At 43.6% G+C, this 27039-nt stretch overlaps 1 protein-coding gene across 2 annotated transcripts in view; it reads right to left on the bottom strand.

Moving 5' to 3' along the window:
- Positions 1–440: 440 nt before the first annotated feature.
- Positions 441–27039, bottom strand: part of CCBE1 (collagen and calcium binding EGF domains 1) — a 140568-nt gene continuing 113969 nt past the window's right edge. For both annotated transcript variants that reach the window (XM_083702867.1, XM_083702868.1), the window contains 9 exons: positions 24871–24923; positions 20613–20747; positions 18522–18659; positions 13465–13568; positions 8144–8264; positions 6763–6902; positions 6639–6674; positions 4913–4948; positions 441–3827 (listed from right to left, as the gene is read on the bottom strand). In XM_083702867.1, the coding sequence (XP_083558993.1) occupies positions 3594–3827; positions 4913–4948; positions 6639–6674; positions 6763–6902; positions 8144–8264; positions 13465–13568; positions 18522–18659; positions 20613–20747; positions 24871–24923 (997 nt within the window). In that variant the 3' untranslated portion in view covers positions 441–3593. The remainder of the gene's footprint in view (positions 3828–4912; positions 4949–6638; positions 6675–6762; positions 6903–8143; positions 8265–13464; positions 13569–18521; positions 18660–20612; positions 20748–24870; positions 24924–27039) is intronic.

Here is a 27039-nt window from a genome sequence, read left to right as displayed (position 1 = left end):
AAAACTGGGCAACAGCCCGCTGCCTGCCCATGACTCCCAAGCCTTCCCCAATCTCCTTCCCTCTTTGTTTTGATAGATCAGGGGAGGCTCGGGAGTCACAGGCGGGTGGCCGTTGCCCAGGAGGGGCCAGTCTGGTAGTGCAGTTGGCTCTGGCTGGTGTGGCGCCTGCCATTTTTCCTGCACCACAGCAGCAAGCAGTGAGCAGCTCCTGAAGGCAGCCAGAGCCAACTGCGCTAACAGTTGAAGGATATCCCCCCTCTCACTTTGTATAGTCAGCCAGTAAAAGCTGTAGCACCTGCTTGAGAAAAATAGCTTATATATGTCAGCCTGTCACACTCACTGCCCTCCAGCAATGTGCAGTGTTTGTCTTTGCTGGCCTCTTTTAATAGACACCATTTCAAAAAGAAGTTGGAAAAGATACAAGGGAGTCAATACCGAAATAAGAAAAAATATCCTTCTTTAATTGCAAATACATTGCATAATCACAGTCACTTTTTATACTCTCTTGTACTTCATATAATCATCATAAATAATTGTGTGTTGCATAGCTTTCTAAATGTGTACAAAGGGACAAAGCTCTGTGTCTTTTATTATTACAAAAAAGGGAGGAAAGTAATAAAATTATGGGTCACGTTGTTAACCTCCAGTTGCTTCCGCTCGTTTACTGTGAAATATGATCTCAAAGAGAGATTGGCCACAAATCTACTGAGAATGAGTTTGCCCCAGATCCACTCATTACTGTGAGGCATGCATGGGGGAAATTCCTGGTGAACTGTCTGCACAGTTACAGACAGTCTCGGACAGGGATTGCGTTGAGATCTCGAGGGATTACTCAAAGGTTAAAGAATATTATTTCTTCCTTTCTTCTGCGTATTTGTTCATGCCAGTTGGGAAATCTTTAGCAAAAACTTTTCAATGCCTGCATCTCAGCTAATTTTTGGTTACCGCTAACTACTGCAGAAGGATACACACCAAGGGTCTAAGCTGGCATATGTGCAAATCCTATGTACTTTTAGCTAAGAGCAAGTCCCCTTGAACTCAGTGGCTCTTGCTGCTATGTAAAAATGCACAGGATCAAGCCGCCTTTCTACTGAAATCAATGGAACTACTTTTAATAATGATGCTTAATCAGCAGTATATAGAATCTTTGGAATTGTGGCCATTTAAAAACACGTTCTAGGGAACTAGTATTTTTTTCTGAGGACACATCAAGCCTTTAAAAAGCAAAACTAAACCATCTTTTGACAACACAGAATATTCTCATTACACTAAACGTTGTGAATGGTTTGATTATACTTTTCTTTTCGTAAAATAAGAATGGGCGTGAGTCAGTCAAAGCTGGCACTTGGCTCACTCCCACTGAAAGCAATGGGACTTAAGGTCTGCTGGATCATGCCCACACTGCCTCTTCTTGCTATTCTGCTTTCATGCCTTAATTCTCCACCACCCCTTACTAAAAACCCAAGGAGCCAATTTAACTGGCCCATTGCACATGCTTTTAAGAAAAAAAGCCATCAAGCGAACTGAACTAGATTCATGAGATTTTCTGAAGTACCACTATGTGAAAGCCCTTGAGCACTGCAGCTCTCAAATCAGGACTTAGATTTAAGTAGGGGATATATTCAGTATATTCTTTTTCGAACATGGACCAGCCATAATCTCATCCCCCATCAGCACTAAATTGGCATTGTGTATAAGTTGCAGCCAGGGGAATATGGAACAAGAACTGACTACATGACTGTTTGTATTTTACCAAAGATACATGTATTAGAAGTCTGATAACAGGCAATTTTATATTGCACCTAAAATGGGGATCATTCAAGGTCATTGCCTTGTGGCTGGAAAGTACAATTTATGAACTGGCTAATAACACTGACACTTGGCCACTTTCCCAAACTTCACTGTTTTGCTAAGAAAATGGAAACGTCACGCATTTGTAGCTACCTCTGACTGCAAATTATGCCACTGCACTTGGAATTACCAATGCGTTAGGATTTTTATTTTTGCTCCAAAGCAGAATCTATTATCGAGTCCATGTTTAGACAGTTTGGGGCTAGTTCTTGGGCTAGCAAATAATACAGCTGGATTGTGTTACTACCAGTAAACGTCTCTGTAAAAAAGGGAACTGAGAAACTTTGGACAATAAAACATATAAAACTTTATACATTATCAGTGCATTTTTAAAATATTGTACAACTCTTTTTAACAGTGCAGTCCACAAATCATTTAAGCCACAGAACTAGTACCCAAGGTAGCTTACAGGTCACTCGGTTGTAGAAAATTACCTAATGCACTTGAAGACCCTTGCCTACTTTTGAGCACTCATTGCAGATGTAAAATTTCCTCCCTTATGCTAATGTTAGGCCATTGCGTGAATGCAGAAAGTCCCATTCCTTGCCTTGCACACCCTGTATCCTTGGTGGAACGAGAGGAAGGGAGTGTCATGGTGAAGGTGAGAAGGCAAACAATTATTTACAACTCCACGTTGTACATGTCCTCACCTTCAACTCCCACCAGCATCCTTATGCAGCATCAGGGAGTTGGGTGGCAAGGAAATGGAGGCCAACAGCACGGCATAATTATTTGGGAGTGTCTCAACAGGTGGAGTACACCCAACTTGCTCCTTCAACTGAGCTCCTTTAAAACTGCCTACAATTTAAAGTCACAGATACAGCAGCTGCTCCCCTACTGGAAGACAAAGGAGAATGAAATGTGTTCTGAGATGTAGAAAAATTGAAGATATATGCATATAATCATGGTCAACCAGTATCCTGTTCAGCCTGCTAAAAGAAAAAAGGAACAGGAGGAAGGCAGTGCAGGTGGATGTTCATAGCTATATTTGCACAATCCTTCCTCTAGATGTGAGCAGAGTATGATATGGGAATCCTGGGTGACAGCCAAATTCTTGATGCCCCTTGCTCTTGAGAGTCGAGTTACACTATAAGCAGACTCATGGGATGCAACTGTTGTTAACAAGCTAAGAGAGCAGCTGGATCAGAGCAAAGGTCTATTTAGGACAGCATTCCCTTCCAAATAGTGGCTGACCAGATGCGTCTGGGATGCTCACAAGCAGGGCATGAATGTTATGGTGCTGTTCCACTTGTGTTCTGCACCAATAGCTATTCTGAAGCACGCTTCTTCTGATATGGAAGGTAATATATAGCCATCATAAACTGCTGAGCTGTAGCACTTCAGGCAGCAACCAGAAGTTCAAAGATTTGAACGCTCCTTATCTTAGAAACATACAACTCCATGCAGACCAAAGATAGCATCTCAAGGAAACGTGTAGAAAGGATTGTTCCTTTCTAACACATACGTCTTCTACCTACAACCAGGTCTTGGTTTTTCATATGCAGTTCTCCATCTGCACATTCCAACAATGGATAATTCTCACTGAGTGCTGATCACCTAGCTGGCTCTTAATTTGGTCCTGCCTGCAGTGCTAAAGTAAGGGAAGATGGTAACTTCAGTGAATCGTGTACATGGGCCCATTTCCATGGGGCTAAACTGGAATATGTGCAAGTACGCTGGCTTAAATGACTTGTGGACCACTGCCCTGCAAAGTTTTACTCTTTCCAGGTCACAAGCTCGTTTTAATGATTGCCTTCTCTGTATGTTCGGGAGTCTTTTGACGCAGTCCTTTGTTTGTAATCTTCTCCGGATCCCAGATCCACTATGTCCTGATAGTTTGTAAATTCCTGAGGTAATGGAAACTCTTCAGTCGATGAATGAGTCCTGTGGCCAAACACCCGCTCTTGCAGCTCAGCGATGTCGTTTCTGATGTCGGCCATCATTAGCAACAGGAAGTCAAAAGAACCTGGTGGCCCCTGGAAATATTACAGGTGTTACAATTAAGTTACTAGTCCCTCAGGTTCCTAATGACTTACAGTACATCACAGCACCAGTTTTGGATAGATTATCAAAACAGAGGCAAGGAAACCAATGAAAATTGAAGTCTGGAAAAAACAATCTGTACTTGAATCTTTTCCGAATGGAAATTTCAAATAAGAAATGAGAAATGCTTCAGTGTGTAAGATTCTGTTACCCTCACTATTGTGGGCACAGAGTTGGCTTTATATAGGAACTGAGAGTGTCTGATACGAGACATTCATGTCTTCACCACTTATTTCATTAAAAGAAACGTCAACAATTGTTTAAAGGGAAGAGCACAGAAGGCACTTATTGGGACTGAAAAACAGACAGATGCTCACACCTTCATACTGCTAACCATTAAACAATGTCTTCAGTCTGGACCCCCATGTGTGCTTCAGAGCAGTTCCATGGCATAAATGAAGACTGTTCTAACTGATTGCAGTTGGAGGGACAAAGGGATACAGGTATGGGAGAGACTATTCCACCCATACAATTATCAGCAGCCCTGGAAGGCAGGGGTCAGTTTTTCAGCATTCCCATGCCCAGTGCATTTGTGTGGATGGGGCAATCATGAGGTGCAGATCTTGGTCACTGTAGCTGTTAATATTAGTATATTTAACAGTGTTATAGGAAAAAGAAATATATGAAGCAGCCCTTCATTTCATGCTGTTATGGGTGGTATCCAGCTAAACAGTTATGCTAGCACAAGCACTTTGGGCTGTGCAATGGAACTTTGCCTTTCCTCTCCCCGTGCACCTCCTAAATTTGATCTGGGGGAAGGGGGGGGGTTGGGAGCAATCCTGCAACAGATTTAGAAGCACATGGGGGGCAACGCAGAGCGAGGAGACGGAGGGGAAGTTATGTTGTGTAGCTCAACGGGTTTATGCTAGTGCAACCATTTAGTTGGATACCCCCTCTTTATGTTGTAGCATAGAATTGTAGAGTTAGAGGGTCGTTTAGTCCAACCGGTAGTATGTAAATAAACATTTGGAATTGGATAAATAAATAACATTGCATTGCAACTGGATAGGATACTTACCGGTGCTCCTTTTTCTCCTGGTGCCCCTCTGTCACCCTGTAACAAACATCATTTTCATTGATTAAAATGGAACCATAACTTGAAGACCTACTCCATCCTTCGAAAGCAACCTGCATCAAAATGTCCCTTCGACTCTGTAGAGACCTCATCTCACTTTCACCATGCAAAATCACTTATTGTGTTATCCTGTGCACGTCTACTCAAAAGCTGGTCTCATTGAATTCAGTGTGTATATAGGCTAGTCTATAAAGGATGGTAGCATTAGAACAGATTGATTTAGGTGTCAATCAAGATGCATTTGTTTTCTCAAGCATATGAAACTGTTTGAGAAGTGGGTTGCTGCTTGACTGTAATGTAAAGGTAAAGGGACCCCTGACCATTAGGTCCATTTGTGGCTGACTCTGGGGTTGCGGCGCTCATCTCGCTTTATTGGCCGAGGGAGCCGGTGTACAGCTTCCGGGTCATGTAGCCAGCATTACTAAGCCGCTTCTGGTGAACCAGAGCAGCACACGGAAACGCCGTTTACCTTCCCGCCGAAGCGGTACCTATTTATCTACTTGCTCTTTGACATGCTTTCGAACTGCTAGGTTGGGAGGAGCAGGGACCGAGCAACGGGAGCTCACCCCATCGTGGGGATTTGAACCACCGACCTTCTGATCGGCAAGTCCTAGGCTCTGTGGTTTAACCCACAGCACCACCTGCGTCCCTGATTGTAATGTAGTTTCTTTCATACTTTGATATTTCATTTATGATACTTATTTTAAATTGGTTTCCCCCCCAACCACCTCTACTATGGATTTGTATATTTTTAATATACTGTATTGCTATCTAACAACCTGGAAACCTTTGAGTTGAAGGCCAGAAAACAAATTCAATAAACAAATGTCTAAATAATCGTTCAAACCACACATTAAGTGATCTGAAAAGTTACACCTGAAGCAAAGGTTAAGCGTTTGAACATCATACTGAGTTTAATGGGACTTTCACTAGTCCCACTACTAAGTGTGAAGCCTTGATTTCATTTACCATTTGTTACATTCAAGTTAAGTATCATATTTCCAATCACAAATTTTTAATCTGTTGTAAGTATTCAAATCAGCAAATAGAACCAAGCTTTGATGATTATTCCAGAGCAGGGAAAAACTCTGAAACAACTTCTCCCCAAAAGCCAAATCCATCTGTATTGGGAATAGTTCCAATCAAATTTACTATAAAGTAAATGAACAGTAGATTCATTTACACCCTAGACGTAGGCTAAAAATGTTTCCAATTAATATAACAGATGGACAATATCATGATAGCATGGAACCTTCAATTTCAAGACATATCTAAGGAGATATGGCACTAATTTGTGATAAAAAATAAACTGCAATACTCAATAGGATGGATTTGTGGCTCCATTACTGTATCAGGATTTGGGTCTGCAGCTGTCCTGAGCTTGGGAAATATCAGGGGTATCAGGTGGAGATTCAGCCTGTACATGACCATCAAACTGGTTAGGAAGGAACAACATTAGGAAAACAATCTATATTAGCAGGCAGGCCATGTTGTATGCCCAATTCATACAGAAGCTCCCTTGCAAGGCACTCACACTACTCAGCCACAAGGGGGCTCTGCTTGTTGTTTCTTGGGATAGGCCAGCTTTACTGCTGCCTTCCAGTTAGTTGGGAACTGGGAGCAACATTTCATAAGACACATGCTAGAGGGGAAAGAATTGCTTGCTCACCTTTGCTCCATCTCTTCCTGGTGCTCCCGGAGGACCCTGAAAAACAAAACCACAGTCCTTATGAACATGCAATAACACAACCAATACGCTGCGTGCATTTATGGAACGGAGGTGCAATACTGACCACGGGGCCCCTTCTGCCCTGTTTAATATGGGACAGGTCTGGAGAGGGTCCCATAGGCCCCATTGCTCCTCTAGGGCCGGGCAGACCCGGAGGGCCAGGAGATCCAGGAAATCCAGGGCTCCCTTGCGGACCTGTGGCACCTGCAATAAAAGGGAGATGGTTAAGGCTGTCAGTGGGTTCATATATGTGGCTGGTGAATGGGGGCTGACCTAGGACAATGGGAAGAAGAAGAAGAGGAGTTTGGATTTGATATCCCGCTTTATCACTACCCGAAGGAGTCTCAAAGCAGCTAACATTCTCCTTTCCCTTCTTCCTCCCCCACACGAAACACTCTGTGAGGTGAGTGGGGCTGAGAGACTTCAGAGAAGTGTGACTGGCCCAAGGTCACCCAGCAGCTGCATGTGGAGGAGCGGGGAAGCGAACCCGGTTCCCCAGATTATGAATCTACTGCTCTTAACCACTACACCACACTGGCTCTCACTTCTCAATGGGGAGAAGCAGCACCCTTGCTTTAGCTTATATCTCAATTGTTGGGAGACTAACCAGAGGTTTGCACCATCTGCCTTGTATCTTGGCCAAAATAAGATCAATTCAGCTCAAAGATTATGATGCAATGACATAAACAAAACAAAACAACCACGTTACTGATTGATTGATTGATTGCATTTTCTCCAAGGAGCTCAAGTAGGCTTATATGTTTCTCTCTGCTCCCTCATTTAATCCCCACAACAAGCCTGTGAGGTAGGCTAGACTGGGAGAGAGTGATTGGCCCAAGGTCCCAGGTCCCAGTCCGGCACTCTAACCACTCTACCACGCTGACTCTAATGATATTGCGCTTTATTGCACAGCATTACTTTAATGCTGGTTCTGAATGTGTTTTTATTACTTTGTATTTCACAATGATGTTTTTAAAATGTCGCAAGCTGCCTTGATTCCCAGCTTGCAAGGAAGGTGGGATAGAAATGCAATAAATGGAATAAATACTGTAGCTCTCTCTGTCTCCTGCATATAAAGAGCACAAAGAGTGAGATCTGACAGGTTGAGCTTGGCAAGGAAAGTTGAGAAACCTTTCTCAATTCCCAGTCCAGAGATTCACTAATCACTAAACAAATAGATGGCTTGGAAATCGAATATTTTCAGTTAGGAGAGGAGGTGTGGAAGAATCAAGCTTGCAGCACCTTGGACAGCTCCTGGGATGGGATAAACCAGATGGAACAAGGCATGCTTTGAGGCTCTAACACTGTGTGTGGTTGTATGTGTGTATACGTATATACCATATATATGTGTGTGTGTGTGTGTGTGTGTTGATACATGGTTGTTCTTACTCTAAGCTCCTTGTATGATAAACATGAAAATTAGTTTAACTACTTTATTGCTTTACCTGGAGGACCCTGATCACCTGGCTGTCCAGGAGGACCTGGTATTAATGTATTGGATGCAAGTACTTTTTCTCCTGTGATTGGTTTGCTAAGGTCAGCAGCATTATTTGGCAACAAAGCAACCTGCAAGAAAGAAAGCACCATAAACCATTAGCTACGCAGCATATTCAGTGGCACCTAGTTGAGTTTTTGTTGTGTATGACTTGAAAGGCAGCACAAAATGAAATCCGCAATTCATGACCCAGCTACTAATTCCATCAGTCTATCCTCTGAAAGAGCCATGGTGCTACACTTGGACTGGGAAGCTCACTGCTATTTGATGGGTAACTCAAGGCAGAATCCTAACCCCTGGCCGCCAGGGGTTGGATGTAGTGGCGTAGCTGGCGCTGCATCTACAGACTTGGAACTTGCATCTGTCGTAGAGGAAGGTTGGGTCAGGAAAAATGCCCCTTTTCTGAGCCAGTTCCTAGGATGGAACAGAAAAGAGGCCCAGATCAGGTCTACTGGCATCATGTGATAGCAGCATGGTAGGCACAGGAGCCTCTCTGCTCCAAACCATTCTTCTTAAGAACTTTCTGTGGGCAGATACTGGTGCCATCTCCTTCCTGCCACTTGGGAAGGTGTACTGGGGCACTTCTCTCTGACAGAGCTTCTCTGTGGTTGAGCTTCCTTCATGGCATGTGTATCTGAAGAAGTGTGCATGCACATGAAAGCTCATAGCAATAACTAACTTAGTTGGTCTCTAAGGTGCTACTGGAAGGAATTTTTTAATTTTATTTTATTCATTTTGTTTTGTTTTGACTATGGCAGACCAACACGGCTACCTACTTGTAAGTAGATTTATGGCAGAGGTCAGTGGAGCCCAGCAGAGTTCTGGACATGGTGGATCAGGGGCTTGATTTGCGCTGTTGCCTATTCTCTCTCCACCACCTTCTCTACCTCTCAGAGTTATTGTGAACGGGCAGCTTCAAGGAAGCAAAAAATACCCAACATGAAGAAGTAGACAATAGTCTAGTTACAGGTAGGTAGCCGTGATGGTCTGCCATAGTAGAAACAAATACTTCATGCGTGTATCTGAAAAAGTGTGCATGCACACGAAAGCTCATACCAATAGCCAACTTAGTTGATCTCTAAGGTGTTACTGGAAGGAATTTTTTTTATTTTGTTTAGACAATAGTCTGGAATTAATAGCTTTACCTTTTGTACCTGGGTACATAGGCTGCAACACTATATATATATATATATATATGTAGGTTTTGGTGTCCTCGGGTGTCTTCCCGTGTAAAAGTTGGGGTGTCTAGGCGACGTTTCGACGAGGTCTCACTCGTCATCTTCAGGCTGGTGCTTTCGGCTTCTTGTTACTTCTGTTCCAGTAACAAGAAGCCGAAAGCACCAGCCTGAAGATGACGAGTGAGACCTCGTCGAAACGTCGCCTAGACACCCCAACTTTTACACGGGAAGACACCCGAGGACACCAAAACCTGCATTCCTGTACCCGTGAAAATCTACGAAAGCAAATATATATATATATATATATACCCTTCTCACCAAATATTAATGGTGTATGGTGTGTGTATAGTACATGTAAGTTTATTTTTTAAAAATTAAATCTCTGGCTGCTGCTTCAGAGTTCTTAAAGAGACATTTGAGCACTATGGATAAAGAGATAATGTATTTTGATTAAACATAGGCAAGCATAAAAACTAAAGTGAAAATTCACCCCTTAGTTTTTCACAGGGACAGATTCTAGACTTATTCCTGGATTCAAATTTCGGTTGAATAGTAGTAGTTTTAGTAGTAATTACTGTCTGCTCTGACTTTTAGCCCCCATCCCCAAAGTCTTCAGCAGAGCTCTTATTCAACCTTGTTACAGCAGATTGCTTAAACCAGGGGCCTGAAACCTGCAGCCACCCAGAATTCTTTTTATTCCAGCCTCCATTGTCCTCAAGGGACGCAGGTGGCACTGTGGTTAAACCACAGAGCCTAGGACTTGCCGATCAGAAGGTTGGGGGTTCGAATCCCCGCAACGAGGTGAGCTCGGTCCCTGCTCCTGCCAACCTAGCAGTTCGAAAGCACGTCAAAGTGCAAGTAGATAAATAGGTATCGCTCTGGCGGGAAGGTAAACGGCATTTCCGTGCGCTGCTCTGGTTCGCCAGAAGCGGCTTAGTCATGCTGGCCACATGACCCGGAAGCTGTACGCCGGCTCCCTCGGCCAATAAAGTGAGATGAGCGCCGCAACCCCAGAGTTGGTCATGATTGGACCTAGTGGTCAGGGGTCCGTTTACCCATTATCCTCAGCCAATGCAGCCCCTGTGGCCAACGATCAAGGACGATGGGAATAACGAACAATCTTTTGGATTAGACCAAACAGAGGTGCCAGAGACTGAACCTGGAATCTTCCGCATTCAAAGCACTGAGCTATGGTGTTTTCTCTTCCAAGGGCTCAGAATACTTACAGGATGAGAACATTTTCTTCCCTTGCTGAGTGTACACATGTGCAATTTTAGTTTTGTTGCCAACTCGTTCATTTATCTCAAACAGATAAGACAGGCACTTTCACAAAGGACATGTAGGGGCAACAGATGCCAACCTGCAAATTCAACATGGCCCTGAAGCTCATGCAATGTATGCTAAACCAGCCACTCCTGTCTACTCTCTCTTCACTATATCAGGGTCAGAAGCATCTGCCCTGTGCTTTGATGATGAATATTATTATCTTAGCCAGACACGAGCATGCACTGATCTAATTTCTATTCCATTCCACTTTCTTGATTCAGGCTTGGAATCGCTCTTGAAAATGATCTCACTCCCAAGTCTCTCTTCATGCATGAATCTTTCTTCACAAGGAAACAGAATACCTCCCTACAATATTTTCAAAAGGGACAATAGTCACGGAAATGAGACCTAACCCCCACCATGGCCTGCATTACATGTACTTTTGAAGAAGTTCCGTGCGGAAACCATTGCTCAGTTGGCTTGGCGATGGATCGCCTGGGTCCAGGCTAACACTTATTTCTAATTAAATGCATACTTACATGTATCTGCGCAAGCAACATATGCAATGAGAGCTATTCCACACATGGGAATGCTTGCATGCCTGGATTGCCTGCTATTTATTTCTTTTGGCAAAGGGTTCTCCCTCTCTCCGACTAGTTTTGCAACTCTGTCGAGGGGGATGATGGGGAAGAAGGTTTTTTTTGTTTTTAAATGTATCTCTGAGGAATTATTTCCATTATATCTGCATAGAATCCCTGAGTGCTGCAGAGAATCCTGTGGCACCATTTAGGGCAAGAATAGGCAAACTCGGCCCTCCAGATGTTTTGGGACTACAATTCCCATCATCCCTGACCACTGGTCCTGTTAGCTAGGGATGATGGAAGTTGTAGTCCCAGAACATCTGGAGGGCCGAGTTTGCCTATGCCTGATTTAGGGCTTGCTTCACAGTAGCTATTCTCCAGGTGTTTCGGAATTTCTTCTGATATAATGTGAGCTGAGAACAGGACCAAGCACTCCATACTGAAGGGAGAGATTGGTGATTATAAGCAAGCTGTGTTCCAGGGAAATTTGCTTACCACTGTTGATATTCTATCCAACGAACTGCTAAAAAGGAGCTATTCTGGGCTCCTTTGGGAGGAAAGGTGGGATATAAATTTAGCAAATAAATGCATACATATACAGTAAGCTTCTGAGAACTCCAGAACTGTCATGTCCATCAGGCAGCAGCTGAGCTCCAATACTTCACTATTATTTTGCAGCCCCATTTGCACTCTGCACACACCATTCACTGCAAGCTCTTTCTTATCTCCCCATACTGCTCTAAACCCAGCACTGTAGTGTCATTCTGGTGCATCCTCTTGGGGGTAGGGAAATGGTGGCTTCTGGAACACCTAGAACACCCCAGAACATCTACTGCCACCCGAAAAGCCCCCAAAACATATTAGGAATCCCACCCCGCTTGAAATCACTCCAAATTTCAGCTGCCTTTTGCCCCACCCTCCAAGATTCCAAGCCTAGAGTTGGAAGATTCACACTTCAAGCTTAGCCTCACATCATGCTATCAGATTCCTGATGATATTGGCCAGGGTGAGTTTCTCTTGCATGAGATAAAACACAATACGGTTCCCTTGCGGATTCTTCTTTTGAAGGTTTTACAGAATAAAATTGGCTTCGTAGTCTTATATTAAAACAAAATAACAAAACCCTGGAAAAGGACTCTTTTTCTTCTGTCCTCTAGCTGAATAGCAAGATCCACCACACCTAATATATTTTCCCAAACAATCCCATGCGAAACACACATGACAACCTTCACAAAACTCAAGTTTTCACATGTGTCTCAGTTTCACATGTGTCTCAGATTTTAATTTTATTTTATAAAAAAGATAATTACCTTGCGTTGGGAGAAAAATAGATACCGCCCCCCGGCAATCTGTCACATTATATAGCTTTGAAATGAATAATTGCCCATAAAATAATCTAGAACTGATTGTCATATAGAAAACATAGCATCCATGCTCTTTCCTTTGAGGATTTAACCTCTCCTGTATCAGAAAATAGTGTGTGAAAACTATTTACAGTTCAACTTCATTATGTGGGATTCTATTAATGTACCCCCAAAATATGGTAAATACAAAAATGCGATTAAACTGACTCTTGTAAAACTGGCCACTCATTGCTCTAAATTAAGATTATTCTTCTGAACTATCTTTTATGAAAACATCCCTATGTTACTGTGGTTTTTTTAAGCCTCCAAGGAACAAGATTGCACCGCTTCCCTAGAAGACAAATTCACTTGCTGAATTTCTATATCTGGGTTTATTGTTCTGCAGCAAACCTATGAAATATCTTATTTAGAAACTTCATTCTGGCCAAGCCCATTATGTCTTTCTTCTCAACTCATGTCAGCGGCGTAGCTTGTCGCTCAGGTGCCTGGTCCTGCAGCCAGGGGCGGGGTGAGCCGGCCATGGGGGCGGGGGCCGCTGTATGGATCCTATCCACCGCCTGCCCCTCAGCTGTAGGGCAGCTGAGGGAGAAGCGGAGGGCAGACGCAAGTCCCACGCTGCTGTTTTAGGCAGCCAAGCCACCATGTCACTCCCAGGAGAGACGCGTGGCTCAGGCACGCTGTGGTAAGTGCCAGCCCCCATGGTGTGGCGCCCAGTGCCAGCTGCGTTTCGTTACGTTTGTTGACTAAACTAAAAAGTTTCGCGAGCCCATTTTTTTTATATAAAAAATTTACAAAGTCATATTTTTGTCATTTTGTCACCGCCCCTCAGTGATGACACCCGGGCTGGACCGAACCCCACGCCTCCGCCACTGACTCTTGTACCTTTTGTTTCAGTTGCAACACTGTCTGCTTGATTTGATAGAACTCTTTGCAAGAGGCACAGCAGGCCCCTGGTTTCACCACGTTATCAGCCTTCTCAGAAAACCCTGCAAAAAGGGGAAAAGAGAGAGAGAGAGAGAGAGAGCAAATATTCCAATGCATTTTCCCCCCAAGAGGGAAGAAAACAAAGCAGGGGAGAGAAATGCCAAAGAAAGCTGTGCTGGGGTGATGAGCCTTTGAAGTTTTCCTTCCTGGCCATGCCGTGAGAGGAAGGGGTGCCCTTGGTATTAACAACCTTTCCCAGTTGTGAATCACCATGAAAGGCTGCACAGATCCAGCCTAAGCTCGCTGCAAACAGTCTTAGCAGCAGCTGTTTCCAGTTAGCAGGTCTTAATGCCCTTTTGTAAAACTCTTTTTATATCTGGGGCAGGGGGAGAGTGTTTACCTCTCTACTTTTATCTGAGTCTTTACTGTACAGGACCCACAGTGATTTATAATCCCCCTTCAAGGGCCAATTTTTGTATGCTGTAAATTGTGCCAATATCTCATGCAGCGAGACCTTTTGCTTGCAATTTGCACAAAGCCGGCCTTTATCACCACTGATTATGTTTGCTGCGCAATGGAACGCTTAATGGCAGAAAGGGTCAGAGCCACAATCACAATAAAAAGTAACTCTGAAATATCTACTGGTACATTGCTGGAGCCACTGAAACGCAGAGAATAACAAGAGAACGCAAGAAGTATCAGAATAAGACGCTCTTTAGAGAGCTTTAAATCTTTAGGAAAGGCACAATATACTCAGTGCTTTTCTTCTGGAAAAAATGGTGCTGGTGCTGAGTACCCATGAGTACCCCCAGAAAAGCACTGAATGTACTCATTAATTCTTATTATCGGCACCAATCAGGTTGAGGCTAGAAGTAAATTGAGGCAAGAGTGGAGGACTCCCTGCGTGACGGGCAGGAGTCAGATATAGTCGGGTCAATTCCAATGCCTAAGCCAATACCGCTTATATTCTGTAACCAATAAAGTTGTGGCCTAAATTTGCCCAATAACATTAACCTAATATCTGTCTCCTTGTGTCATCAACGAGGGGTTGGTTTCGGGGTCTCGACACACAATTATCGGCAACAAACAGGTTGAGGCTAGAGGTAAATTTGTTAGAGGTACAGTCGTACCTTGGATCTCAGACACCTTGGCTCCCGAATGATCGAAACCTGGAAGTGAGTGTTCCGGTTTTTGAACATTCTTTTGGAAGCTGAATGTCTAAGTGGGCTTCTGATTGGCTGCAGGAGCTTCCTGCAGCCAATTGGAAGCCGCGCTTTGGTTTCTGAACGTTTTGGAAGTCGAACTTCCGGGATGCTACATATTTGCATCCTGAACTGTTCAGCCAGGATAGCTCAGCTGGTTAGAGCATGGTGATAACATCCAAGGTTGCAGGTTTGATCCCCGTATGGGGCTGCTGCATATTCCTGCACTGCAGAGGGTTGGACTACATGATCCGCAGGGTCCCTTCCAACTCTATGATTCTATGCAGGTCCTGCATTCAACAGGGATGATCACATCCACCTGATTCTATGAGGCTTTCTCAATAGTTTGCCCCCCCCCCCCAACAAGCTGCAAGTTCCACACCCACTGTGTGTTGTTTATAGAGGCTACATTGAAATCACTTGCCAGGGTCTGAGGCCCAGAACTAACTTGCATCCCCCTGTGCTGCTTGCGCAGAAGTAATAACACGCAGGAGCTGCTGGAAATTTAGGGCACGGCAGCCTGTGACATTCACCAGAACCGTACAAAGGCATCAGTTAAGCCCCACAACTTACACTGGCAGCAGCTGAGGTCATAACCCAAGGATGCGGTCTGCAAAAAGGTGAGAATCAGATAAAGGAGGGCAGAGGCCATAAAGCAGTTGTAGCTTCCTGGCCAGTAGCAAAATGTTTAGGGCTGTTTTCACTTGGTTCCCGGCAGCAAAGGCTAAAGCTTGCAATGGGTGACCTGGCGGGTTGCAGGTACAGGGATCGGTTTATCTTCCACAACACATCTCTTTGGCAAAGGAGTTAAGAGTAAGGGAGAGGCACTTCATCTGCCAATGGAGACTACTTGCAGCAGCACCAGAGCAAATCAAGTGGCATTTCCTGATCCCTATAAAAGCTTGAGGGAGAGGCTTACTTCCTGCTCTTAGCAAGTAGGACACTGTAGCCAGCAAGAACATGGTCCAATGAACATTTGCTTCTTGTACTCAGAGGTTGTGGGAAGGATTCCTGAATTGCAAGGAGTTGGACTAGATGACCCTTCAACTGGAAATTCAATGGTTCTGTGAAACCACTGAACCCAGTAAGGGTCACACAGTCACAGGAGAAGTGGAGCCTGACCCCTCTCCCCCAGCCATGTAGGAAAGATGGGCAGGAACTAATGAGGGCCTAGTCGTACAAAACCACATCTTTTTCACACCTGCTAAGCTCTTCCGTCTCCTGCACAAGGACTGAACTTCAGCATACAACAGATGTAATGCAAATGCAAACTCTGCTCCCCCAAAAGTTGAATTGTTTTTCCAGACAGAGAGGGGCTGAAATAAGTCAATGCTCCTATGCTTTCTTCCATAGTGTTGAGTACTGGAAACTCTGTTTTAATGAAAATGAAAGCCGAGGCTCTCAAAGTTCTGTACCAAACTCTACAGAAGAAGTGTGAAGGACTGAGAGGCTTCTGAATTATTTGCCACCTCAGTGACAGTGAAACTGGACTCCCAGAATGCATTTCTCTTCCGCGTATGAAGCTGATGTCACAGATAAGCTGAACTATTCTTCCTTTGTGAAGTCAGCTGAAGCTACCTAAGCGCTTTGTGTGTGTGTGCTATCATTACTGAAAACGTGGTCCTTTCTTGTCTGAAGTTAGACAATAAGAAAACGAGCCCAGCAGCAGCAGTTCCTAAGATAATACAGTGGTACCTCAGGTTAAGTACATAATTCGTTCCGGAGGTCCATTCTTAACCTGAAACAGTTCTTAACCTGAAGCACCACTTTAGCTAATGGGGCCTCCCGCTGCGCCACTGGAGCACGATTTCTGTTCTCATCCTGAAGCAAAGTTCTTAACCTGAAACATTATTTCTGGATTAGCGGAGTCTGTAACCTGAAGCGTATGTAAGCCGAAGCGTATGTAACCTGAGGTACCACTGTACTGTTTGATGGGGCAGTACATTTACTTGAAGATTTCAGGTGGGATTCACCTAGCCAGCCCTATCAGCAGAACCCCTGCTCAAGGACATCCATTTGCACAGTGATGATTTTGTGCTCCCATGGGCTTCTCATACCCCCACAATGGGCCACTGAGGGGTCAGGAGAACCCCCAAAACAGCACGTGGTGGTGGGGGAGTGGGGAGACCTATTCAACTGGCAAATGGAAACGCTTGAGCAGATGAAACAATGCAAAGAGCACAATGTTGAATTCTACCCATTGTTTCCTGTACGTTTCCGAGCACAATTCAAAGTGTTGGTGCTGACCTTTAAAGCCCTAAACGGCCTCGGCCCAGTATACCTGAAGGAGCGTCTCCACCCCCATCGCATCATTCTGCCCGGACACTGAGGTCCAGCGCCGAGGGCCTTCTGGGGGTTCCCTCACTGCGAGAAGCAAAGCTACAGGGATCCAGGCAGAGGGCCTTCTCGGTAGTGGCGCCCACCCATAAACAACTACTTCAGGGAAGTTTTTAATGTGTGACATGATAATGTATTTTTAATCTTTGTTGGAAGCCGCCCAGAGTGGCTGGGGAAGCCCAGCCAGATGGGCAGGGTACAAATAAATTATTATTATTATTATTATTATTATTATTATTATTATTATTATTATTTCCATGTTGAGTGCCTGCATGCATTCCCCCCACCCCACAAAGCTTATGTTATCATCTGTCTTGTATTATCTACCATTGGTTTTCATTTGATTATGTGGCTATGCCGTGCCCTCTCTACAATATGCAATAGGATCTTCATGTCACAAAGATGGTCCATTTCTTTGGTGCCCCTCCCCATATTCAAACCTGCAGCTCAAATTCACAGACGGCTAAGGGCAACAGACAGCTTTCATCTCTCTGGCGCTGTAAAATAAACACACACTAATTCATTTTCTCCATCCTGTGTGTTATCTTTGGAGATTGGGTGAGATACCAGTGTTGTGTTGTTGTTTTTTAATTAAAAAAAATCAGTATATTATTAACATTGTAAGAAAGGATTTATCAGATGATCTGCCTTGAAGACCTAAATTCCACTGCAATTTAAGCCAGCTATTTTGGAAAGGTTATTGCAATGCAAATGGTTTTTTTGTAGGCTGGCAATGGCGCATGAACTTCTATCTGCCACAAGATGGCATTCCTAAGCAGATTGTTTCAAACAGTAGACTTAAGAGTCAGAGGGAGAAAATCCTGTAAACATGTATGGTGGACTGGAATTATACCTGCTTAAAATATTTCTTCTGCATAGCTATTAAAGGCACAGAAACTCTGTCACCTGGCCACTCGGTTTTGCAAAGCTGAATTAAAAAAAGGAGGCTCAAGAAGAATACTTTTGGGATCTTAGACATCAAATGTTATGGGAATCCTCTACCCTCAAAATGTCTGTAAGGAACTGATTCTCTGCTTTTTTATGACTTGCTGGACAAGAACAAGGTTTAGCTAGTCTCGTTTTCTTACTGGGGAAGGGAAACCGAAGTCAGCCAAGAGAGGACCACATTTTCAGTCATGACAGCCGACACACCAGGGGCATAGATAGCTTCAGCTGACTTCACAAAGCAGAAGTTCAGCTTGTCTGTGACTTCAGCTTCATATGCAGAAGAGCAATGCATTCTGGGAACTCAGCTTCACCAGGAATGGCTGAGAGCTATGTGGTCTGAGCTGGAACAACCAGCTCAGAACATAATAGCAAGAGCTCTGAATCAACTGATCTGGAGGCAAAAATATGCAATTTTAATAGCACCTCCTTCTGAGCAAAGGTCTTTAGACTTGGAGCTTTTCACTGATTTTATCAGTGCACAGTGGATCCCTTTGGACCAAAATAATTTAAGAAACAGCAATGTAATACCTTTCTCTCCTTTGGTGCATGTTTTCCCATCATCTTCACGTATGTACCCCTCATTACATTCACACCGATAGCTGCCAAGGGTATTGACACAGATGTGGGGGCAGAGAGGCTCGCTGCTTGTGGCACACTCATCGATATCTGAAAGGGGATGGATGCCGCAGTGGGTTAAAAAAGGAAGGGAAATAAGAAATAAAGGTTTCCTAAAACTGTTACATTAATTGCACTCGATTAGTGAGGGACTACTGCTCAGTGGAACTATGTGTTGCATTCAGCAGATTCCAGACTCTCAACCCCCATCATCTGCAGTTCAAAGGTTCAGACAGCAGGTGATGAGAAATACCTCTAAGTTGCAGAGAGATAGTGACAGCCCGGTTAGACAAGAACCTGTGGCCCTCTAGATCAGGGATGGAGAACATATGGTCCTCCAGATCAATGCTGGACTCTGAACTTCCATCATCCCTTACTGTTGGCCATGTTGGTGGAGGCAGCATCTGAATTAATCTGAATTAACTACGTAAAGGTTTGGAAAGAAATCCAAAAAGATCTGCAAATTTGGAGTAGAATGCAATTGTCATTGCTGGGTAAAATTTCGGTCATAAAAATGAATATACTCCCAAAGATGCTATTCGTATTTCAGACTGTACCTATAGTTAATGACAACTGAAATTTTAAGGAATGGCAAAAAGATCTATCTAAGTTTATTTAGCAAGGGAGAAAACCCAGGATAAAACCTAAAATGATGATTGACACTAAAGAGAGAGGTGGTTTTGCCCCGCTTGATGTACAATTATATTTTGGCGCATCATGTTTATGTTGGTTGAAAGAATGGATTTTACTAAAGAACAGATACCTATTGGACTTGGAAGGGCATGACCTAAAATTTGGGTAGCGTGCATCCCTGTGGTATGGGAAGGCCAAGATATATGAGAGTTTCTCAAACTACTTGATTAGGAAAAACCTGTATAGGATATGGGGGAAATACAAAAACTTATTAGAAAGGAAAACACCAATGTGGCTGTCACCAACAAAAGCCCTTGGAAGGAAAAATAATAATATACAGAAAAATTGGAGTACATATAGAGACTTGCTAATTGTCACTGGTTTGGGATATAAATTGAAAGAGTATGGAGAGATAAAAGATCAAGTGACAGATTGGTTAAGTTACCATCACTTGAATGCAACATTTAAGTTAGATTAAAAAAATATGGATTTGCGGAACAAAATTCACAGTTTGAAAAGGAGTTATTTGGATCCAGGGTAAAATAGACTAGCAAAAATGCCAAAATCAACAGAGGGCAATTGTTGAAAATGCAAGGTAGCAGAGGGAACTTTTCATCACATGTGGTGGTCGTGCAGCATAATTAAAAACTATTGGGAAATGATCTATAATGAAATTTAAAAATGTGTTAAAAATCCTTTTCTAAAAATCCAGAAGATTTTTGTGGGGTTAATAACAACAGAAGTTACCAAAAAAAGAGAGAATTTTGTTCCTATATGCAACAACTGCTGCATGTGTGTTATTAGTTCAAAAATGGAAAACAGATAAGGTATCAATAAAAGAAGAATGGTGTATTAAACTGTTAGCATATGAAGACCTAGCAGGAATAACCACTAGAATAAGGAATAAAAATGATAAAAGATATAGGAGGAAAGGATATTCTTTATTGAATATATGAAAAAGTATGATAAGCAGACAATCAACCTAGCAGGATGGTAAGATTCTCAGCAGTGTAAGAAATAACTAGAGTTTATATAAGGAGTTGCGATAGACAGCATGAACCAAGAAAACGTGAGGAAAAGAAGAGATAAAAGGAACCATGGAAGGAGAGAATGTGAAGTCAGTTAAGGAATGTTTTCTGGTTGTTGTTTTTGTTATTTCAAAATTGTTACTTTTTATTATTCCAGAGATTCTTTTCTTTTCACATTATTTTTGTTTACATTTTGAAATGTATCAGAAACGCAAATGAAAAATGTATCAAATAATAATAATAATCTGAATTAACCAAATTTTGGAAGTGCATACAAATCCATATCTTTGAATTTATGGCAAGTAACCTTGAATTAATTTCAGGTGCAATCTTTTCCACTCACCTAAGCAATAGGGTTTCTCTCTGTTCTTGTGCCTTTCGCGGTCATACCGATAACCAGGGTAGCATGTGCATAAGACTCGTCCAAAGTTGTCTGTGCACTGTTGTTCACAAGGAGCTTCTGCGCAGACGTCATAATCTAACGAGAGAAAAATGTGCTTGTTATTAGCAGCTGTACAACACTGCAAAAGTAATTTGGGAAATTAGTGTTTGTCCTTCTGTTACCAATGTAGTTGTACTCCCGTTACTAATCAAGAAAACGTAGACCTCAAATTTTTATTTACACTGGATTGCTATGTGTGAAAAAAGAACAGGAAACGAAACAGATACCCCTGGAAGAAAAAGAAGATGAATGTAATTACATAATGTTGTTGTTTTTCTTCCATCACCTTCAGGATATTTTTTTTTGGGGGGGGGAACTCTCAAGAAAATTCTCTGCGAATAGAAGTTGGTTAAAAGAAATATACTAAGCTAAGAACCGTAGATGGTTGTAATTGTTGGGCTGTGGAGAAGCTGCACGCAGTTTAGTGAATGCACTGTACACCTCCACACCTCCAGAACCAAATTTAGTGGTTTACAGGATACAAGGACAATCACCTCCTGTTAAATAGAAGGGGAAGAAATGGAGGCAGTGAGAGATTTTACTTTCTTGGGCTCCATGATCACTGCAGATGGTGACAGCAGACACGAAATTAAAAGACGCCTGCTTCTTGGGAGAAAAACAATGACAAACCTAGACAGCATCTTAAAAAGCAGAGACATCACCTTGCCGACAAAGGTCCGTATAGTTAAAGCTATGGTTTCCCCAGTAGTGATGTATGGAAGTGAGAGCTGGACCATAAAGAAGGCTGATCGCTGAAGAATTGATGCTTTTGAATTATGGTGCTGGAGGAGACTCTTGAGAGTCCCATGGACTGCAAGAAGATTAAACCTATCCATTCATAAAGAAATCAGCCCTGAGTGCTCACTGGAAGGACAGATCCTGAAGCTGAGGCTCTAATACTTTGGCCACCTCATGAGAAGAGAAGACTCCCTGGAAAAGACCCTGATGTTGGGAAAGATGGAGGGCACAAGGAGAAGGGGACGACAGCGGACGAGATGGTTGGGCAGTGTTCTCAAAGCTACCAACATGAGTTTGACCAAACTGTGGGAGGCAGTGGAAGACAGGAGTGCCTGGCGTGCTCTGGTCCATGGGGTCACGAAGAGTCGGACACGACTAAACAACAACAAAGATGCAACTGGAGATAGGAAGGATCAGCTGAAAGAGGGGAGACTGTTGGCACATAGGAAGGTGCTTTATAGCCTGCCAAACTAATGGTCCATCTGGCTCAATATTTTCTACATTGACTGGCAACAGCTCTTTGGGGTTTTGAGAGTAGATTTAAGGAGGCAGTGGCTCTGCAGGGATGCACTGTCAGAGGCAGTCACAGATGAGCAGAGTGCTGTTGCATTCAGGTCCTGCTTTCGGTTGGCCGCTGTGCGAACAAAATGCTGGACTTGATGGGCCACCCCTTAACCATGCAGGGTTCCTGACTGAGGACAGTATTCCAAGCCCATGGAAATTCCCTTTTCAGACCCACATGAAGGTCCTGGGTGGAACTGATATAGGGGAGGTGTTGTGGGTGGTGCAGATACCAGTGAGGGGGTAGCCAAGTGGGATGCATTCCCACTTGCCCCATTCAGGAAGACTGCCTGAAGATGCTTAATGTTCTGCAAGTTTCCCTGCCTCACCTCCAATTCCTTGGCTGTTGCTAGTGGTGACAAGGAATCATAGGGCACAATCATGCTATGGTTTGTGTGATACTACAGGGCAGCTAGGAGGAGATATGGTGTTGCTGTGCTGTTTTCTATGGCCTCCACTATACGTATTCAGCCAATGGGGGTGTTTCTCCAAGGGAAGAGGGTCTTTGCATCCTCCTTTCATTGGGCTAGACTGGAAAAGTAATATACCAGCTTGCAGGCATTGGCAGCTGCATCCACCCATGACTGGCATTTCAAGTGTGACATTTCTCTCTCGCATGGAACTAATCTCCATTTAAGAGGGAGAGAAAATGTAAACAATCACCCTGTGAGCTACAGCACCAAATGTTTATTTTGCTTCACACATCCAGAATCGGCTTCGAGGCTTACAGTTCCAAGCTTACTGCAATTGTGCTGACTGTGTATGATGCAACGGAGCTCCACTGCAGCTCAGGCTTCTCATTGCTAAATGAGAACAACAACTTCTATCCCACCTATTTTTCAGAAGAAACTCAAGGTGATTTTTTTTTAATAAAAAAGGCAACAGTTATAAAATACAGAACAATTCACAGTTTACACCGTAAATCAAAATATTAGCATAAAACCCGAGGCCACAGTAACAATGGCAAAACAGCTATCAGAATTAAAACTTCAGAATGTTAGAAGAAAAGGAAATATTAAGCCTAAGGCCCCTTTAAGCAATGAACAGCCATGTCTCCACTAGCCGTCAAAAGCAGTACAGTGATGGGGCCTGATGCTGTATGTTTGCTAAAGTGTTACATGCAGCAGGTGCCACTGTAGAAAAGACCCTGTCCCTGGACACCACCAAGTGTGCCTTGTGGTGTTACAGGATCCTAAGAAGGAGTTTGGAGACAATCAGAGTATGCAAGGAGGCACATACAGAAGAAGGTGGTCCTTGAGATACACAGGTCCCAAGCTTTTAAGGTTTCTAAAGGTTAACACCAGCACCATGAATTGAAGCTGGACACAATGTGCAGCCATGATGGACTCAAAATGCATCTCAGTTGTCAGAATGCTCCTATCCCATTTGGAGCTCGATTTTGCAGAACAAACGATTCCAAGTGTTTTCTCAGCATTGAGCCAAGATAGGTCGAGTTTGCTCACCTGCTAAGATTTTTATTCATAGTTTGGTTTTGCCCCAGTGCTTTATCAGCTCTGTGTCTGGCTGCCAAGATTTCCGGGACTCTGAGCTGCTAAAGCAGCAGCACATCTGCCAATAATAAATCAACCTGATAAAGCCAAGGTGAATCCCTTTTGTTGACTGCAAGAGGCAAAAGAGTGCGTTGAGCTGAGCATGTGCATCTGTCTTGGCAGCCTAATGTTCATAATGGTACAAGATCAGCCCTTGATTGCCAAAGCAGAGAGCACACAGCCCATAAAACACTACTGTTCCAAATAACACACAGTAAGTGTAAAACTTTAATAAATGATAAACTGCCAGCTGAGCTCATCTATGCAGTATTTTAAAAGGTGGTGCAAAATTAACACTCCCGTTCCTTTTAAAACCACATACTTGATTGACATACTCCAAGGGGTGGGCCCAGGGGAGAGGTGAAGCGCAGAGCCAGAGAGGAGGGGAAGACGGCATTTGGGTGGCACATTATGTCTGCTAGAGCCAATTGTTGTGATGCACAAAAATATTAGGGTAAAACCCAGATACAAATCCATGCTTAGCCATCTTGGGCCAGTCACTAATTTGCCTCCAAGGGATGTTATGAGAATAAAACAGGGAGGTGAGATCCTTGGAGAGGATGGGCAGGGTAATAATACAATAAATAATAGAAAACAGGGAGGGTGTTTTAAAAAGCCAAGTTCTTTTTTGTCAAGGCGGTGCAGCTGCAAGGTACTGAACAACGGAAGAAGAAGAAGAAGAGGAAGAGGAAGAGGAGGAGGAGGAGGAGGAGTTTGGATTTGATATCCCGCTTTATCACTACCCGAAGGAGTCTCAAAGCGGCTAACATTCTCCTTTCCCTTCCTCCCCCACAACAAACACTCTGTGAGGTGAGTGGGCCTGAGAGACTTCAAAGAAGTGTGACTAGCCCAAGTTCACCCAGCAGCTGCAGGTGGAGGAGCGGGGAAGCGAACCCGGTTCACCAGATCACGAGGCTACCGCTCTTAACCACTATACCACACCGGCTCTCTGGATAGCAGAGACTGATCTAAGGCATGAGTAGGAAGCAGGTATCCAGACACAGCCATTGGGGGTGGGAGGGCACTGTCTCAGGCAGCAGCAGCACCCAAAAGTGACGTCCTATCAGCCCTACCACCTCCACACCTGGAGCTGTAGTCTGGAGGACACCTCATTGGTTATCCCTGGTCTATACTCACTAACCACCCAACCCAATGTATGTATACTTGGTAGTCGCACTGAGTTCGGTGAGACTTACTCCCAGGTAAGCATGTAGAGAAACAAATATTTGAGCCCATATTTATTATAGTACAGGAAGACAGAAACACTGTAGTGATAAGTGTTGGAAAGTAATAATCATTTAAGAACGTACCTTCAGGAATGCATTGTCCAAGAACAAACTTATAACCCTTACAGCACTTTTTCCTAAAAAGACAAAAACAGACAAACTATCTATTAGATGGAATTAGTAAATTAAGATCCCAGTCCTATCCATGTTTATTTGAACATAAGTTGTACTGAATTCAATGGCCTTTCCCCCAAGCAAGTAGGCATAGCTTATGACATTACCTGTATTACTTTCAGAAAGTCCAGTAATGCAAGCAACAGCTTCAGCTAAAGCTACTTCATTATTGTAATGTTGTGTTTTGTGTTGTCTTGTACTGTATAGTACAGTACAGTACTGCATTGCATTGCATTGCATTAAAACATTTATTCCCATTCCTCTGCTTCAAGGCCTGAGGCAGCTTACAACAATATTATGTAAACTGTTTAGGGGTTTGGATGATTAAATCATATATTTGTTGTTATTGTTTAGACGTTTAGTTGTGTCCGACTCTTTGTGACCCCATGGACCAGAGCACGCCAGGCACTCCTGTCTTCCACTGCCTCCCGCAGTTTGGCCAGACTCATGTTAGTAGCTTCGAGAACACTGTCCAACCATCTCATCCTCTGTCATCCCCTTCTCCTTGTGCCCTCAATCTTTCCCAACATCAGGGTCTATTCCAGGGACAAATCCTGTTAATTCACCCCCCCAACAAAAAAAGCATAACCCTCAGAACAAAATACAAATCGGAGACATGAATGCAAATGCAGGTCTGAAACTACCACAGTCAAGTGGGAAAATGAGATGGTAGAATTCTGAAGCCATAAAATAGACTGTACTAGATTGACCACAGGAGCAAATGAATGCTCCCTGGAAGGGAGGGGGCACCCCATTCAAATCAACAACAACAACATCAGTGTGCCATAGGGGAAAACAACAACATCATCAACAACAATGTGCCATAGGGAGAAATTATAGACCAGCCTGCTCACTGTTTATGCTGGGGAGGTCACTTTGCTGCTGGTAATGTGGCAGCTGGACTTCACCCCCAGAGGCACACTCCATTGTCTCTTGAGACAGACGGATTGCAAAAAACGTTTTGCAACTAAGATCCTTCTCCAGCTACTATTTGTACAGTCAGTGCTGGCTCCAGGGGTGAGGGGGCCGTGGGCCAGGTGTCCTCTGTTCATGAAACCCTCTTGCCTGTCAATGGGTCCTGGCAGGCTTACCATGCGGTGGGCAGCAGCAGTACTAGATGGCTGGGTTCTGCCACTATTTTAATTTCCCACAATGCCCCAGCTTGTTCACTCCTTTGTGGAAGTGGGAAACTAAAATGGCGGCCTCCAGAGGTACACCCTACAGCCCAGCACTGCTTGGAGTGGCATGTTAGAAATGAATAGGGAGCCCAAGGCAGCTGTCATTTGTGAGTCCTAAGGCCATGGTATCTGCCGAAGCATGATGGCTGCTGAAGCCAGCCTTGTGTACATGCATCTTTAGAAACAAACCTAAACTTGTGCTCCACAGGAACGCCTGACTTGATAAAGGGTGTCTGAAAGCAGATTGGTGGGAAAACAAAAGTTCAGCAACTGAGACTTGCAAAAGTTAATGTCGTAACGACGTTCATGATTTAAAGAGAGCAGAAAACAAGAGTTGACATTAATAACATATTTCAGTCCGCAGAGGAGTAGCATAACATGTGGTCCTGCTTATCTGGAAAGAGGTTCCTTTAGGTATGAGCAAGATTCAGAATTATCCTATGCTGCTTTCATAGGGGAAGGGCTAAAGGTCAGCGATAGGGCATATGATTAGCCAGCCAGTTCCCCATTCCATTTCCAACAGATACTCATCGTTCTGTGGCCAATGAGCATGTTCAGTCCTCTAATGGCTGTTTTTTTTTTGGGGGGGGGGAAGCAGACACCCTGGTGCCTAATCCCAGCAGTATTAAAATCTTGAATTTCCCCATTGATTTCCATGGGAAGCTCTCACTTCTAGCTCTTGAGGAAATTTTAAAAGAAACATCATGGCATGAACGATGAAATGACCAATCCGTACAATGAGATGGTTCTGTCTATGGTTTTATACCCACATCTCTCTCTGTCCCTCTTCCTTTTCTGTTGACTCCTATTTCCCCTCCCTCCCAGTTTTCTGTTTCTCACCTCTTGACAGTCAGTATTCCATGGGCATGGAACACACTCACTTCTCATTAGGGTGTTTCTG

Source organism: Podarcis gaigeae (genome assembly GCF_964106915.1).
Source record: "Podarcis gaigeae genome assembly, chromosome: 11".
Classification (NCBI taxonomy): Eukaryota; Metazoa; Chordata; class Lepidosauria; order Squamata; family Lacertidae; genus Podarcis; species Podarcis gaigeae.
This window is presented reverse-complemented; position numbering and strand designations above follow the sequence as displayed.